Source organism: Danio rerio, chromosome 15 (genome assembly GCF_049306965.1).
Source record: "Danio rerio strain Tuebingen ecotype United States chromosome 15, GRCz12tu, whole genome shotgun sequence".
In the NCBI taxonomy this organism is placed as follows: domain Eukaryota; kingdom Metazoa; phylum Chordata; class Actinopteri; order Cypriniformes; family Danionidae; genus Danio; species Danio rerio.
The window spans coordinates 5,787,023-5,805,013 of record NC_133190.1 but is presented as its reverse complement, the minus strand read 5'-3'; the positions used below and the strand labels follow the sequence as shown (position 1 = coordinate 5,805,013).

Genomic DNA, 17,991 nt, shown 5'->3' with positions numbered 1-17,991 from the left:
AGGTACACATGTGGACATGACATTTACTGAGGGACATTGAAGCAGGTACACATGTGGACATATCATTACTGAGGGACATTGAAGCAGGTACACATGTGGACATATCATTTACTGAGGGACATTGAAGCAGGTACACATGTGGACATATCATTACTGAGGGACATTGAAGCAGGTACACATGTGGACATATCATTACTGAGGGACATTGAAGCAGGTACACATGTGGAAATATCATTTACTGAGGGACATTGAAGCAGGTACACATGTGGACATATCATTTACTGAGGGACATTGAAGCAGGTACACATGTGGACATGACATTTACTGAGGGACATTGAGGCAGGTACACATGTGGACATATCATTACTGAGGGACATTGAAGCAGGTACACATGTGGACATATCATTACTGAGGGACATTGAAGCAGGTACACATGTGGAAATATCATTTACTGAGGGACATTGAAGCAGGTACACATGTGGACATATCATTACTGAGGGACATTGAAGCAGGTACACATGTGGACATATCATTTACTGAGGGACATTAAAGCAGGTACACATGTGGACATATCATTACTGAGGGACACTGAAGCAGGTACACATGTGGACATATCATTTACTGAGGGACATTGAGGCAGGTACACATGTGGACATATCATTTACTGAGGGACATTGAAGCAGGTACACATGTGGACATGACATTTACTGAGGGACATTGAGGCAGGTACACATGTGGACATATCATTTACTGAGGGACATTGAAGCAGGTACACATGTGGACATGACATTTACTGAGGGACATTGAAGCAGGTACACATGTGGACATATCATTTACTGAGGGACATTGAAGCAGGTACACATGTGGACATGACATTTACTGAGGGACATTGAGGCAGGTACACATGTGGACATATCATTTACTGAGGGACATTGAAGCAGGTACACATGTGGACATGACATTTACTGAGGGACATTGAAGCAGGTACACATGTGGACATATCATTTACTGAGGGACATTGAAGCAGGTACACATGTGAAATCAGAATCACTGAATCAAAATGTGTCAGTCAAAATGGACAGGGTCAAAGCAAAGCAATGAATGAAGTTACAGTTCAATGTTCAAATTTAACAAGCACAGTTGGCTAACAATGTTTTAGGGAAGCCCCAGATCTCTCCAGTTTGTGAATCATTCACACTAGTTTCATTGAACAAAAGAAGTTAATAATTTAAGAATGACTCAAAAGAATCATCTGTTTGGTCTCCTCTGCTAGTTTTAATGTTCCTACACAGACTTTAAACATGGCATATAGATCCTTAATTCAGAGTATTCTTCAGTCATTCATTTCCCTTTGGCTCAGTCTCTAATTTAATAGGGGTCACCACAGCAGAATGAATCCAGCAACTGTTTAATGCTGCGGACGCCCTTCCAGCCGCAACCCGGTACTGGAAAACACCATACGCAAATATTTGCACACAAACTCATACACTAAGTCCAATTTAGTTCATCCTATTTACATGTCTTTGGACTGTGGGGGAAACTGGAGCACCCGGAGGAAACCCACGCCAACATGGGGAGAACATGCAAACTCCACACAGAAATGACAATTGACCTAGCGGGGACTCGAACCAGAGACCTTCTTGCCTTCTTGTATTATTCTTAATACAGGGGTGTCCAAACTTGGTCCTGGAGGGCCGGTGTCCTGCATAGTTTAGCTTCAACTTCCCTCCAACACACTTGCCTGGAAGTTTTAGTATACCTAGAAGGAGTTTAATTGGGGATGGAAATAAAATATGCTGGACACTGGAATTTGGGCACCCCTGTCTTAATACAGCAGAAGAAGAAATGATCGCAAGTTATCAATCAGGGCGTACTCATACGTATGTACAGTTGCCTCGAACCGGGCCAAAACACGCTTGTGCCCCCTCCCGTCTCCCCCGACAGCCCGCATTCACATTACAATCGGGCCTGGGCACGCTTACGTCATCGATGCTGCGCTGTTCACTAAACGCTCTCGCTCAACACAGTGGACATTTCTCTTGTTATTTCGCTTTAGACCTTAGGGATGCGGTGACAGATCAGCCACTTTTGACACTCATAAACAACCATAAAGCCCTCGTGCTGCAGGAATTAGGAGGTTTGCTGAAGGTGCACAGCTGTCGTGCAGTGAGGGATGTGCGTATTTAATAAACTACGACAGTTTGCGTTCACTCAACAGTAAGAATGATTAATAAATCTATATGAAACAGTCCCTTAAAAGTCATGTCTCGCTTTCAGTTTCGGGCTTTGGCGCATTTTGCACTTACACACAAGCATACCGCACCAAATCCCAAGTGAACCGCGCTCAGGCACACCTCTTCCAACCGGGCCAGGGCCGGCCAAGTGAACCATGCCTAAGCCCAATTCATGCTTAAGCCTGATTCAGAGTTTCCGGGAAACGGGCCTGGGCACGGTACGGATGGCATAGTGTGAGTAGGCCCTAAGATAACTGGTTACAGACAACATTCACTGCTGATTTTATAAGCCAATTTTTTAAAGATCATACACATCCCTTCCATTCAGCTTTTGAAATATTACCTTCAGGACTTTCTAGATCCTGAAGAAATGCTTAGAAAATGTAATAAGCACAGGCTGCCAAAGCACAGGCTGCCAAAATCACTCTGGACCCCTCGCACCCAGCACACTGCCTCTTTGAACTGTTACCTTCTGTTTGACGCTACAGAGCCCTGCGCACCAGAACAGCCCGACACAGAAACAGTTTCTTCCCTCAGGCAATCCATCTCATGAACACTTGATAATAATAATTGTGGAACAAACATCACTACTTGCCATACACTTTTATACACATATACACTTATTTAACAACACACTTCACATGCCAATTTGCACATAACAGCTGCACATATAACATTGTATATAGTAATATAGCTCTACATACACTTGTCTATTTGTATATTTGCATTCATTTCTTACTGCCTTTTTATATATTTATTATCTGTTTATTGTCCTGTCTCTGTAATTCTGTTGCACTGTAGAAGCTGTGTCACGAAAACAAATTCCTCGTATGTGCGAACATACCTGGCAATAAAGCTCTTTCTGATTCTGAAAAAGTCTTTTGTCCCAAATTGCTGTTGTCGTTCTGAATTGGATCATTGTTTGTTGAGAATGATCTGTAGTATGCATGGGGCTAAGGTAGTTTTTACATTTACGCGGTTGTCTTGTAGTGTGTTGCTATGTGTGTTTTTTCTAATTTATGTCATTAGTCTTAAAGACACATTTTCTTTCTGTGACAAGTTTAACCAAACAAACAAACAAGTATGAAAAGCATTTTTTGCAGTGTGGAATAAGGAAACATTTTTACGCTTTAGAATTACAGATACAGTTGAATCCAAAAATTTACATACACACTAAAAAAAGGATTTTTAAAAGAATGTCTGATGGTAAATCATACTTAATGTTTACTATTTTAGGTCCGTTAGGATTACCTAAATGATTTACATTTGCTAAATGCCAGAATAATGAGAGAATTCTTTTTTGAGAATTTGTTATTAATTTCTAGAGACAAACGTTTACATCCATTTCCTTGTTTTTTTTAGCTTTACTTTTAAGCTTTATAACTTTGGTCAAGAGGGCGAAGCAGTGGCGCAGTAGGTAGTGCTGTCGCCTCACAGCAAGAAGGTCGCTGGTTCGACCCTCGGCTCAGTTGGCGTTTCTGTGTGGAGTTTGCATGTTCTCCCTGCGTTCGCTCCGGTTTCCCCCCCAAGTCCAAAGACATGTGGTACAGGTGAATTGATAGAGGTGTGAACCTATACTGGTCTCACGGTTTGGTTCGGTTACGATTATCATGCCTTCGGTTCAATTCGATATCTCGGTGCATTTATGATGCTTTCCATATACAGTGTTATATTTAAGGGGGGAGGCTATAACAAGCTGTCTGTATAAACACACAGACACACAGTACCACACTGTCTCTCATTCAAACACATACACAAACATAGACAGCACCAAAGAAACAAACAAACACACACACACACGCACTTAAGCCCTCGCAACAGGGAGAGCTCGCGCTGAGCGGAGCAGAAAAACGAAAAAAATAAAATAAGCACCGTCGACAACGACGGTCCCTTACTGAGAGCTCCTCTCAGCGCGAGCTCTCTCGGCTAAACACATAGGCTATTGCGAGGGCTTAAATGGAGCAGTGATCGTAATGTCGAGCGGAAAAAAAAAAGAAAGACAGCGGTGAAACATAACCAGCTTCGTCTTTTTGTAGGAAACTCACTTTAGATCTTTTTAGGGTAAGAGGTTTTTGAGTTAATGCCGTCTATGATTATTACTGTCGTAATAATACGTGATAAGTATTACACGTCGTTATGATTATTGCTGAACTGATACCTTATTGTCCGCGTCTGCATCGCAGTGCACCGAAGAAACAATTAATTTTGACACCCCTATGAATTGGGTAGGCTAAATTGTCCGTATTGTATGAGTGTGTGTGTGTGAATGTGTGTGTGGATGTTCCCAGAGATGGGTGGGCATCCGCTGTGTAAAAACTTGGCGGATAAGTTGGTGGTTCATTCCGCTGTGACGACCCCGGATTAATAAAGGGACTAAGTCGACAAGAAAATGAATGAATGAATGAATGAACTTTGGTCAAATGTTTTGGGTATCCTTCCACAAGCTTCTCACAATAGTTTGAAGGAATTTTGGCCTATTCCTCCTGACAGAATTGGTGTAACTGAGTCAGATTTGTAGGTTATCTTGCTCACACAAGCTTTTTCAACTCTACTCACAAATTTTCTATAGGATTGAGATCAGGGCTTTGTGATGGCCACTCTAAAACATTCACTCTGTTGTCCTTAAAGCACATTTCAACTCATTTGGCAGTATGCTTAGGGTCATAGTCTGTTTGGAAGACTCATTTGTGGCCAAGTTTAGGCTGAAGTCTTGAGATGTTGCTTCAGTATTTCTACATAATGTTCTTTCTTCATGATGCCATCTATACTGTGAAGTGGACCAGTCCCTCCTACAGCACATCAGCCCCACAACATGATGCTGCCGCCCCCCATACTTCACAGTTGGGATGGTGTTCCTAAGCTTGTAAGCTTTACCTTTTGTCCTCCAAATGTAACACTTGTCATTATGGACAAACAGTTCAATCTTAGTTGTATCAGACCACAGGACATGTCTCCAAAAATTACTCTTTTTCATAGTGTAATTTAGGTAATTGTAATATGGCTTTTTTCTTGATTCTGGCTTGCTGATTTTCCCATGTTGTCACACAAGCAAGCAGTGTGTTTGAGGTTTTCCTTAAATACTGTTTTACAGTTGTGCCTCCAATGAACTCAAATGTTGTCCAATCAGAAACTTCCAAAACCTTGACACCATCATCTGTGCTTTTTCAGAGGGAGAATAATCTTATTGTATGTAAACTTGACTTTCAAGAAAGTGTATATATATAGTGTATATAGTGTATGTAAACTTCTGGTTTCAACTGTATGTTAAATCTGAGAAAGCGGGGTTAAGTCTAACCCATTTCACACACTGGTTTGTCATACCTCCAATTCTGAAACAAAAACCCCAGAGCTTCTCTCATTTCAGGGTTATTAGAACATACTCCGAGTTTTCACTTAACCTCCTTTCTGAAGCATTCCCCTGGAGAATCCTGCCAATCTGTTTCCATTGAAATGAAAACAGCCGCGCACACACATCCTCTAATGCTGCTCTCATGTCCTCACAAAAGTGTGTGAACTCTGTAAAATGTTTCAGTTCAACCATATAAACATCAAACCTTTAACCTGCGAAATGAAAAAAACAACCTGTGGTGAAGTGGTTAAAAGTAGGCCGATTCTGTGGGAAAGCTGTAGACTTGGCAACACTGTCAATATTTGCCCTTAGAATAAGTACAGAGACATTTTAGATTTCTACCAAAAATGTAAGACCACTTGGGTAACCTTTGAAGACTCATTTCAGCATACTATGATTTGCAAGACACTGATTCTATTTTCGAATATATTCAGTAGTGATATATATGAAAAAAAATTACTACAGTTTTGCTTCTTACAATTTCTTTACATACCTGAAACTTGCCTATAGCATTTATTCATTGTTGCTTTTATAGTTGTGTAAATTGCTTCCTTGTCCTCATTTGTAAGTCACTTTGGATAAAAGCGCCTGCTAAATGACTAAATGTAAATGTAAATATGCTAGTTGGAACGCTGCAATGCAAAATAAACCACACATACATACGATATACATAGTAAACAACCACATCCTGTGAGACTAAATAAATAAGTCAGTGCTTGCGACCACCACTAGATGGCAGCACTCTTTTAGTAAACATCAAGAAACGTACTTGTACTTGAGATGCAACGTGTCATCTTGATGTCAGGCTTCTTTTCAAATAAATGTATCAACACACACACACACACACACACACACACACACACACACACACACACACACACACACACACACACACACACACACACATATATACAGTAAAGTCAGAATTATTAGCCCCCCTGTTTATTTTGTTTCCCAATTTCTGTTTAAGGCTTGGCAAGTTATTGTATAATGATAGTTTGTTCTGTTGATTTTAAAAAAAAATGCTTAAAGGGGCTAATAATTTTGTCCTTAAAATGGTTTTTAAAAAATTAAAAGCTTCTTTTATTCTAGCAGAAAACAAATAAACAAATAAGACTTTCTCCTGAAGAAAAAATATTATCAGACATACTGTGAAAATTTCCTTGTCCTGTTTAACATAATTTTGAAAATATTTAAAAAAGAAAAAAAAATTAAAGGGGGAAAATAATTCTGACTTCAACTATATATATATATATATATATATATATATATATATATATATATATATATATATATATATATATATATATATATATATATATATATACAGTGCTCAGCATAATTGAATTCACCCCATTAAAAAAAAAAAACATTTCTCAGTGAATATAGGTAATATATTTTGGTGCATTTAAACAAAACAAATTTATTAAACAGATATATTTATTAAAATAATATTTTTTCCACCAGAAAACAACATTGAAGAAAATTATAGAAATTGAAAGATAATACAATTAATTCAAGCAATATATATATATATATATATATATATATATATATATATATATATATATATATATATGAGCAATGTCAGACGAGTAGCAGTTCGATATGGCTGTATATCGGCATTGGTGGGAGGCATGCGTTGGCATGAGGCCGCAGGCCGAGTGCCTTATTGCCCCCACCAGTGCCGATATACAGCCATATCACACTGCTACGAGTGTGATATTGCGTTCATACAACAGTTTGACGACATAATTGTGTATATAAAAACAAAATCAAACATGGAGAGTCTCAAAAACCCTTTTGTATGAGGAACTTTCTTCCGGATTCAAATCATAAGCTGACAGTTAAACAGTTGAGCGTGCATCTTTTAAACTTAAGATCTATAGTGTCTGCTTTTTGCTGGCTGTATGTGGCCAGAGTAATACACAAAGGGTAAAGAGGCTGTAGGAGTTTTCTGATATTACAGAATATTGCACGCTATCAGCCAATCAGATTTGAGAACCAGACAGAACTGTTGTATATATATATATATATATATATATATATATATATATATATATATATATATATATATATATATATATATATATATATATATATATATATATATAAATTAAAACCTGCAACATATTAAAGTTCTTTTGCTTCTCTTGATTTTTCCTCTTGTTTAAATTTGTAATTAATACTTTTCTGTAACATATAAATTTGGGTGTACTACTTTTTGGAGCGTTATCGTAAGTTATTTTGTTAGTTAAGCTCCAGATTTGGCTTTAGGACTGACTAATCTAATGTATGTGCACAAATATAATATTGTAAAGCTTCCTATTAAAAATATGAATTTAAAAGAGAGATATTTAAGGGGTGTACTTATATATGCTGAGCACTATATATATATATATAGTGCTCCGCATGTAAGGGCTTAATTAAAGGCTTAATTAGGCAAGTTAGGGTAATTAAGTCGTTGTATAACAGTGGTTTGTTCTGTAGACAATTGAAAAAAAAATGCTTAAGGGGCTAAAAAGATTGACCATAACATTTTAGGGGGGAAAAAAATTAAAACTGCTTTTATTCTAGCCAAAATAAAAGAAATAAGACTTTCTTGGGAAGAAAAAATATTATAGAAAACACTGAGAAAAATTCCTTGCTCTGTATATTATCGTTTGGAAAATAGATATATATATATATATAAAAAATCCACTGGAGGGTTAATAATAGCAAAGAGCATAGAATCCCCAAGAGGCGACACTCTAGTGCGATTTGGTAAACAACCACTAGAGGGCGCGGCGTCTATTTTGGAATGAAACTCCAATAGAAGAGCAGCATATTATAAGTCTGTAAAATAAACTGAACAGTGCTGATGATTGTGATTTTAAGTGTTGTATTGTATTGCCTTTTAGGTTGTTTCTCAGCTTCAATGCGCTTTTTAAATAAATAAATATAAAACAAAGCAACTGCTTGCCATCGCGACAGCAGTAAGATCCAATGGACAGCCGATCACTTTCCGGGGCTCCGGGAATCCGGGGCTGTTGCTGGGCGCTGCTGTTGCAATGGAACGTTCTATTGAGTGTCGCCTCTTGGTCATTCTAGGCTCTTTGATAATAGTGACTTTAACTGTATATAGTCTCACATTTTCTCATGTGTAGTTTAAATTGTGTATTAATCATAAAGCACAATGTAAATCACTTTAGAAACCAAAATAAACAACAACTCTTCATTTACTGCAGTGTTTTTCTTCACAGGAACTCTTCAGTACAGAGGGACTTTAGATGGAAGTAATGAGGGGATCACCAGCATTGAGTTTGACCCGACGGTATTTATATTAAAACATATTACACACAGAAAATTAGCAATGTAACAAGAAAACAGAGAAAAAAGCCTTCTTGTTGTCATTGAAACTGTCACTCCCTGCAGTTTGAACACAGCATCTTAATACACGAACCCTGCAGCTTAGCATAAGCTCTTAAAAGTTCTACGCATTGCTGATTGTAATGGAAGCATCTTGTTTTGTTTTCGCTTTTAGTGCATATTAGGTGTTTTATTGCATGCAATTTTGCTTAGGTTTTTGTGCCTGCGATCATTTCAGCGCTCACTGGGAACAGAAGTGAAACATAAAAGTTGGGTTTGTGCATCAGGCTAATTCAAATGCACTCATTAAGACTAATTGTTATGATTAGCTCATTTAAATTCATGCAGTCAGCGCCCGCGTCTGAGATTATAATGCTGAGCTGCTACAGAAAGTACATAAGAAACACAGTAAGAACAGATCTAAATGAACACTTGTCAGCAGCTTATCAGCACTTTGTTTTAACTGAATTACAAGGTTTGATTATAAGCTTTCATCAAGACTGTGATTTCTGATTATTTAAATGATCCTTTAGATCGGAGGTTTTCAAACTTTTTGATTCCTGAGACCTCGAAATTATGATGGTATGAATTTCTATTTGTTTATAATGTCTAATAATCTGATGTAAATATTGCTCCAAGTCATGCCTTAAAAATTCTACTGAGCAAACAGAAGGTGACATTAAAAATGAAAAATGCATCAAAACCTATAAATAAACACAATGGGCCCTATCATACACCCGGCGCAGTGTGGCGCAAGGAGCGGCGCAATAGTCTTTTGGTAGTTTCAGCTTGGCGCAAGAGTCGTTTTGAGGCGTTGTGCTGCGCTGTTTAAATAGCAAATACATTAGCGCTCATTTGTGCGCCCATAGGCGTTCTGGTCTAAAAAGGAAGGCGTTCTGAGGCAGACCGCTGGCGCGTTACTATTTTGAGAAACTAAAATAGATTTTTCATTTGACCAAAACTAACCCGGTCTAAACTCTGGCGCAAAGTTGCGCCTCGCTTACACACTGCTTAATACACACAAGAGAGCAATACAAATATCTTTACATATGAAAACATTTAAATATTAAGGATATATATAGGATATAATAAGAATAGATATAGTATATAAATATAAAGGATTAAAATATTACAAAACATATTATTTTCTAGCCTACATAAATATGAAAAATCACTGCTTTTATGTCTTCATCTCGGGAGGCTTTTTCAGTTCATTTCTAACAATTTGCTTTTGTATAATGTTATTATTATTAGCAGTATTATTAAATATATCCATATTTATATTTGTTTTATTAAAAACAAGCTTAGATTTGCCCACCTGTCAGGTTTTAAACCATAAGGGGCACAGCATGTGTTTTAGGATATAACTCAGGTTTTTGAGCACACTTGGTAATTATTGTTCATTTATTTGTTTGCTGGAAATTAGAACTGAATTTAGAAATAGTTTTGAAACGAATATTTGCGCTTAACAAATGAAATTAATTATTTATAGGCTAATTGATGTCTGTGCGTAAAGGTTTCCCTATCCAAGAGCGAAAGTGAAAGTAGTTCCATTATCTCTCAATCTTTCGCAGTAGATGCTCTGTTTAACTGTTTTCTGTTTAAAAAAACTGTGAACTGTTTGATAGTGAAATGCTCAGTTTTTCCACATACACTTACTTTGTGTCCTGTAAATAGCGAATGCGCTCTTGGCACGATGCAGCTGGGTCTTAAAGGTAATGGGAGATGAGTGTAGTACTCATTAAGACCAGATTAAGTAAAAAAAATAATAAATTCGCCAACCCAGACTCATTGGAGGTACGTGTCCAGGGCTATATCTGAATATAGTCTGGTTCGCTTAAAAAATTAAATGCGACCATAGGTACCTCCGGCTACATAATTCGCGGTCTCCGGAAACGTCGACGGGACTACGTTTTCATAATGAGCCTGTGTTGCAAAATGCAGCCAGACATATGGTTTCCCATATATATAGCCCTTAAAGGTGTCAAAATGAATCGTTTCTTCGGTGCACCGCGATGCAGGTGCGGACAATTCGGTATCGGTTCAGTAATAATCATAACCGGTTATTACTGACGTCATTTACCTCATATGCTCTGTCGCGAGGGAGGCGAGCGCGAGTATTTACAATGCTCGAACTACTTAACTCATAAACTGTGCACAATTTCACTGTGTGTGGCTGTTTCTCAATTCCAAGAACGCAGAGAACGGACTTTCGTTCTTGTGGAGAGCGGTCTTGCCAGGTGTCCTCGGAAAAACGAACTCGGGAGACGGCGAGGACAGAGAATGCGTCCTTTGAGAAATGGGATACTGCATTCTTCCTGATGGTCACGTGACATTCACGCGTTTTAAATGGAAATCATTTAAACATTACAGCTCTCATATACAACGATGTATTGTTTTCCCTTCTCTTCCGAATATATACTTTGCATAAAAACATTATAAATATACTCTTCACAATATAAATAAAACAAATTTTAATACGAATTTCAGCAAACAAACAACCCTTAATGTGTTTATTCCTTTATTAAGATATTCATGTTAATGTTTACTTTCACCGTTTCATTTAGGGAAACTCCTGACGTAAATAAGTTAAATCTCTGAACTTTAATAATAAATCTAAATTAAATGCTGCGCTTCCCACCTCCCGTCGCAATGACTTCTGGGACTTCCAGAGCGAGTTCGGTGCTCAAGTCTGCATCAGTGCGTCCTCGATATCAAGATCACATCCGGGAAGTTTCACGCGTCCTCCGTACTTGCGGTCTTGAGTATTGGAACTGAACTTAGGCAGTTGATGATGATGTTTCACGAGAACACGAGGACGCAAGACCGCTGAAGAACGCATATTGAGAAACAGCCTTACTTTGCTGGATCAGTCTTTCACTGACATATACAACAAAAGCCCCTATTTCACTGAGATCGAGAGAATGAAAGTACTTCATTTCTCTCTCTCTCTCTCTCTCTCTCTCTCTCTCACACACACACACTTACACACACACACACACACACACAGTGGCCCATTTGACCTGCTGGCGTGGCTTTTCTTCTCCTCTCGGCTGTTTTACAGCGTTACTTCTGGATAAAGAAACGAGCGCGTGTCTGCAGACTTTTCTCCGTGTCTATCATACATCATCTGTGAGATCGCCGCTGCCGCCTGCCGCTTATCAGTGTCACTCATCTGTGAAGAGCGCAGCGCGCAAGAGCCAATCACAACCGTTTTTGTTGAGGGTGTGACCAATCAAAGGGGTGTAAGAGAACTAGACAAGAATCAGAAAAAGAGCTGGATATTTATGTTAGTTTATTTTATTTGCTTAATGCTTGTTTTATTTAAAGTTACAGTTTATATATCTGATTGTTTGTATTAAATGACAAAATTGTATTACAAATAATATATAAATATAAATATATTCATACATTTTAATACAAGAACTGCTGCTGTGAAGAAAATATAGAACTGTGTATGAAAAGCACCGTCAATGCACCGTGATGCACCGAAATATCGAATTGAACCGAATCGATGGCATGATAATCGTAACCGAACCGAACCGTGAGACTAGTGTAGGTTCACAGCTCTAATAGCCCTGGGCACATATTCCCATTAATCATGTGCTGAATGTTGCATAAATATGAAAAAACTTCATAGCTACAATAAAAATTTCTTGAAATAAAGTTAACTCTTTTATTTTTATTTCAAATTGTCCACAAAAACTCAAACGATCAAATTAAAATGATCCACAAAGTGTCTTCCTGTGTGTGTCCGGACCCTTGTTTGAACCCTAGTTTGATCTGAAGAGCATCTTTACTTAGTCATTGTTAATTAGCGCTCAACCAATGAGCTCTTAGATCCACAAGAGCCCTCAGCCACTGATCTCCAGTAGTAATATAAGGAGACTGTTACTGCAAGGCTGTTGAGTTGATTGTGCTTTGCCTGCTGCTCTAATGCATTATGGGACTTGTCACTGTGCTTTTCCATCAGGGAACGCGGATTTTAGCTGCGTCATATGACAAGTCGGCTTTATTTTGGAGGCTAGAGGACAGCGTTCCCAAGGTAACAGCGCTTTACCTCTCACCCGCCCAAACCTGTCTCTGTGAATTACTCTAGAGCATCATCTGATCAGACGGAGCAGTATGAACCAAGTTACTGATGTGCATCGCTGCGCCTGCTTAGATTACATCGTGTTTCACAGGACAGTGTGGCATAAGGGAGGTTTTTTATTGTGGGATTTTTTTGTCACGTGATTTCTCATGCAAACAAATTAGATATGGGACTTTAATATGATGCTAATTAGTTAATGTATTTACAATCAAGAACTAATGATGAACATTTATACGGCTTTTATTAATTGTAGTTCAACTAATGCATTAACATGAGCTAACATTGTTCAGCTTTTATTTACATGAACTAATGTTAGCTAAGATGAATCAATACTGTAATAAATGTATTGTTCGCTGTTTGTTTATGTTAGTGAATGTATTAACCAATACGGCCTTATTGTAAAATGTTAGCCGTTTTAATATATGCTTTTACAGAAATACCACTTTAAATAGTCAGTTTTATTAGGTACAGAGTTCGGAGGGTGCTGCATAACTGGGATGACACATATGGCATATAAAACTTATAACACGGTCTGAAAATACAGTCACGACTGAGAAGGGAGGTCAATAAAAAGGCATCATAAAGAAGCGGAGGAGGAAAAACTGGGTCAACGATATTTCTTTTTTAAATGATGTAATTTTTTGTTGACAACTGTGACCTTCCAAAGCAAATAAATACAAATTTGTAATCATAAAACACAAAATAATGTCTAGAGTAATAGAAACAGCATGCTGCTTTTTTCTTGTTGTTGTTATTATTATTATTACTAAAATACACAAATCGTCAGCTTAGAACAGGGTTTTTCAAAGTCTAAGACAGTGGGCGTCCCTTTTGACACAACTTATCCATTGGAGCCCCCCTCCTCCCAAATACACACACACACATACACACACACACACACACACATATATATATATATATATATATATACATAGAGTATATATAAAGACACAGACAGATGTCAGACTGTTAACTCACTTTTATCATCATTTGCATGAAAGTGCAATTATTTACAGAGTATTAAGTATTGTAATATAACGTTTTTAAAACTAGCATGATGGTTCAATATGAATAGAACAGATCCAAGAACTGTCCATCCCAGTCAAAACAGTTTAGCGGGTCTCATGCTGTCATTAGCCAAAATATCTTGACAAACCACACATAAAGGTCGTGGTTCATCAGCTGGTCCTGTCCACGTAAATCCTAAACTCAAATACTGATCATCATACCGTCGTCTTTTGGGTTTAAGCCCTGAACTTGAAGGCTTTGAATCGGGGGGTCTCAGAAACTGATCTATTGTGTTAGCAGGCATATACCAGTATTGGCGGGCTTGCCGGTTGTTGCTAGAACGGATACGTTTTCCACCATAAGTTAACGAGAAATATGTCTATTATTTATTAAATTTCTCAGTTGTTGTATTTTATTAACATCTACCCCCACCCCAACCCTAAACCCAACCGTCACAGTAATGTAAAAACAGTTGTTGTACCGAGTATTAGTTATGTTATCTATTAAATTACCCAATAAAATTTTTTTTTTAACGCCTACCCCCAACCCAACCCTAAACCCAACCATCACAGTACTGTAAAAATATGAATTATTGTTATACAGTGTCATTAAAAAATGCTGCTTTATTAATGTGTATATCGCACTTGCGTCCGGCTGCATATCCGATCTAGACTTTACCGGGCTTGCCAAACAGAAGCGAATTCACAGCTATGGCCTTCTGGGTAAAAAAGGTTTTCTTATTTTTGACGTATTTTTTTTTTTTTTTAGCTTTGTTTAATAAAAACGTTTAAAAATAATAAAAAATACATATAATAATTAAACTTAATAATTATATTTTTATTATATAATATTTTTTTCCCGCGCCTCCCCAGACATGCTCTGGTGCCCCCCAGGGGAGGCGCGCCTCACACTTTGAAAACCCCTGGCTTAAAATTATAAGGTTCTATCTGACATTTTTGTCAAAATTAAGTTATTGACATATTCTTATTAAATGACAACTTGTTTGCATTATTGGATGTTTTTTTTATAAGTTTTATTACATTTTAAGAATTTTTATTTAAAAAGCAAATGTTGCACACACAATGTTTGCTTTGGAATGCAAAAACTTTAAAGCTCAATATCTCAAAATCATTCAGAACGCAGATACAACCATTAATTCCAGGGTGACGAATTGTTGCCCTCAAAAAGAATTAATCACAATGAATTTCTTTAGAGAAGATTTTAATGACACAATTTTAAAGACACAATTGTCACAGAATACAGAATATTTTGAATGTATTGTGTTATTCAATTATAATGTATGCTTCACTTTTTCCACATTTTTTATGTTACAGCATTACTCCAAAATGGATTAAATTCCTTTGTTTCCTCAAAATTCTACACACAATATCTCATAATGACAATGTAAAAAAAAGAGTTTTTGAAATTGTTGCAAATTTATTAAAAATAAAACCCCTGAAAAATCACATGTACATCAGTATTCACAGCCTTTGCTCAATACTTGTTGATTCACCTATGGCAGCAATTACAGCCTCAAGTCTTTTTGAATATGATGTCACAAGGTTGGCACACCTGTCTTTGGGAATTTTTACCCATTTCTCTTTGCAGTACCTCTCAAGCTCTATCAGGTTGGATGGGAAGCGATGGTGTACAGCCATTTTCAGATCTCTTCAGAGATGTTCAATAGGATTTAGGTCTGGGCTCTGGCTGGGCCACTCAAGGACACTCACCGAGTTGTAAAGCCACTCCATTGATATTTTGACTGTGTGCTTTGTATCATTGTCATGCTAGAAGATGAACCGTCGCCCCAGTCTGAGGTCAAGAGCACCCTGAAGCAGGTTTTCATTCAGGATGTGTCTGTACATTGCTGCATTCATCTTTCCCTCTATCCTGACTAGTCTTCCAGTTCCTGCTGCTGAAAAACATCCCCACAGCATGATGCTGCCACCACCATGCTTCACTGTAGGGATATTAGTAGCCTGGTGATGAGTGGTGCCTGGTTTTCTCCAAACATAACGCCTGGCATTCACTCCAAAGCGTTCAATTTTAGTCTCATCAGACTTATAATTTAGATTCGTATGATCTGAGAGTCCTTCAGATGACTTTTGGCAGATTCCAGGCGGGGAATGGCTTCCGTCTGGCCACTCTACTATACAGGCCTGATTGGTGGATTTCTGCACAGATGATTGTTCTTTTGTAAGAATCTCCTCTCTTCACAGAAGAACGTTGGAGTTTAGACAGCGTGACCATTGGGTTATTGATCACCTCATTGACTAAGGCCCTTCTCCCCCGATCACTCCGCTTAGATGGCCAGCCAGCTCTAGAAGGAGCCTGGTGGCTTCAAACATCTTCCACTTACGGATGATGGAGGCCACTGTGCTCATTGGAACTTTCAGAGCAGCAGTAATTTTTATGAAACCTTCCCCAGCCTTGTACCTCAAGTAAATCCTGTCTCTGAGGTCTACAGACAATTCCTTTGTCTTCATGCTTGCTTTGTGCTTTGACATGCACTGTCAACATCGGGACCTTATATAGACAGGTGTATGCCTTTTCAAATCATGTCCAATCAACTGAATTTACCACAGGTGAACTCCAATTAAGCTGCTTAATATTAATAGTAATACTTATATTAGGCAAAGGTGAATTCAATTGATCAAAATTGACACCATTTATGATGTTACAAAAATGACATTTTGTAATCCTGAAAGAATTGGCCACACTATTTCATTTACTGATCATTTATTGTATATTAAGTTAAATAAACTCTTTTTAATTATTAACCAATTCAAAACACTTTTGTCCTTGTCCTAAATTTCTTTATGCAAAATATAATTTCTGGTAACACTTTATTTTAAGGTGTCCTTGTTACACATCCTCTACTTAGTAATGACAACTAAATATGCCTGAAAATAAAATTATTTTCATTTTTATGTTACTTTAACTTATTTTAAGTTAATTACTTACTTAAGTTAATTAGGTTTCAACCATATTTTTAGTCTGTTTGATGGATGCAAGTTCAGATGACTTGACAGGAGTGTATCCTTATTTCCCATGTATTTGCTATTTAAATGGACATTGTTTTTGATTCTGTTAAACCTTCATTAATAGGAATGTTTATTGTGGTTGTAGGTCACGTTGACGGGTCATTCTCGTAAAGTGACCGCGGCCAGATTCAAATACAGTCAGAGGCAGGTGGTCACGGGCAGTGCAGACAGAACTGTGAAGATATGGGACCTCCAGCGAGCAGCGTGTACGTGCCACAAAAACAAAAATCTCTCATGCATTAACTATAACAAAGTGCACATTTCACATCCGTCTGGAATAAATTGCTCAACATGTTAAGAACAGATGATTAGTTCTCATATCCTTCTCTCTGCACCACTCACAGGCATACAGACCATTGAGGTTTTGTCTTTCTGCAGCGACGTGGTGTGTTCAGAGTACCTTATCATCAGCAGCCATTATGACAAGAAAATACGGTTTTGGGACAGCAGGTAAGAACATCACCACCGTATGCATATCTCTCTGATAACGTGAAATCAACTGACTTTCAGGGTTCAAACGGCTGCTGGAAATCCTTGAAAAAGCTTGAATTTTAATCTAGCACAATGTTGTCAAACGTTTTACACCAAGTACCGCCTCAGAAAATACTCTACTCTCTTCGTACCACCATAATGACCAGCATTAAAATACACTCGCCGGCCACTTTATTAGGTACACCTTACTAGTACCAGGTTGAAGGCTTCAGAACAGCCTTAAGCTAACGTGGCATAGATTCAACAAGGTACTGGAAATATTCCTCAGAGATTTTGGTCCATATTGACATGATAGCATCACGCAGTTGCTGCAGATTTGTCCGCTGCGCATCCCTGATGCGAATCTCCCGTTCCACCACATCCCAAAGATGCTCTATTGGATTGAGATCTGGTGATTGTGGAGGCCATTTAAGTAGTGAACTC

At 37.9% G+C, this 17,991-nt stretch overlaps 2 protein-coding genes across 10 annotated transcripts in view; both read left to right on the top strand.

Moving 5' to 3' along the window:
* Positions 1 to 17,991, top strand: part of brwd1 (bromodomain and WD repeat domain containing 1) — a 1,114,832-nt gene that overhangs the window by 351,146 nt on the left and 745,695 nt on the right. The window lies entirely within an intron of this gene.
* Positions 1 to 17,991, top strand: part of atg16l2 (ATG16 autophagy related 16-like 2 (S. cerevisiae)) — a 94,398-nt gene that overhangs the window by 33,304 nt on the left and 43,103 nt on the right. For 4 of the 9 annotated variants that reach the window (XM_073924344.1, XM_073924343.1, XM_073924341.1 and 1 more), the window contains 4 exons: positions 8,826 to 8,896; positions 12,905 to 12,976; positions 17,162 to 17,282; positions 17,421 to 17,526. In XM_073924344.1, coding sequence (XP_073780445.1) covers positions 8,826 to 8,896; positions 12,905 to 12,976; positions 17,162 to 17,282; positions 17,421 to 17,526 — 370 coding nt within the window. Of the gene's footprint in view, positions 1 to 257; positions 386 to 427; positions 575 to 640; positions 856 to 898; positions 3,111 to 8,825; positions 8,897 to 12,904; positions 13,823 to 14,972; positions 15,466 to 17,161; positions 17,283 to 17,420; positions 17,527 to 17,991 lie in introns of those variants that run through there. The other 5 variants (XR_012391245.1, XM_073924340.1, XR_012391247.1 and 2 more) reach the window with 5 other exon arrangements.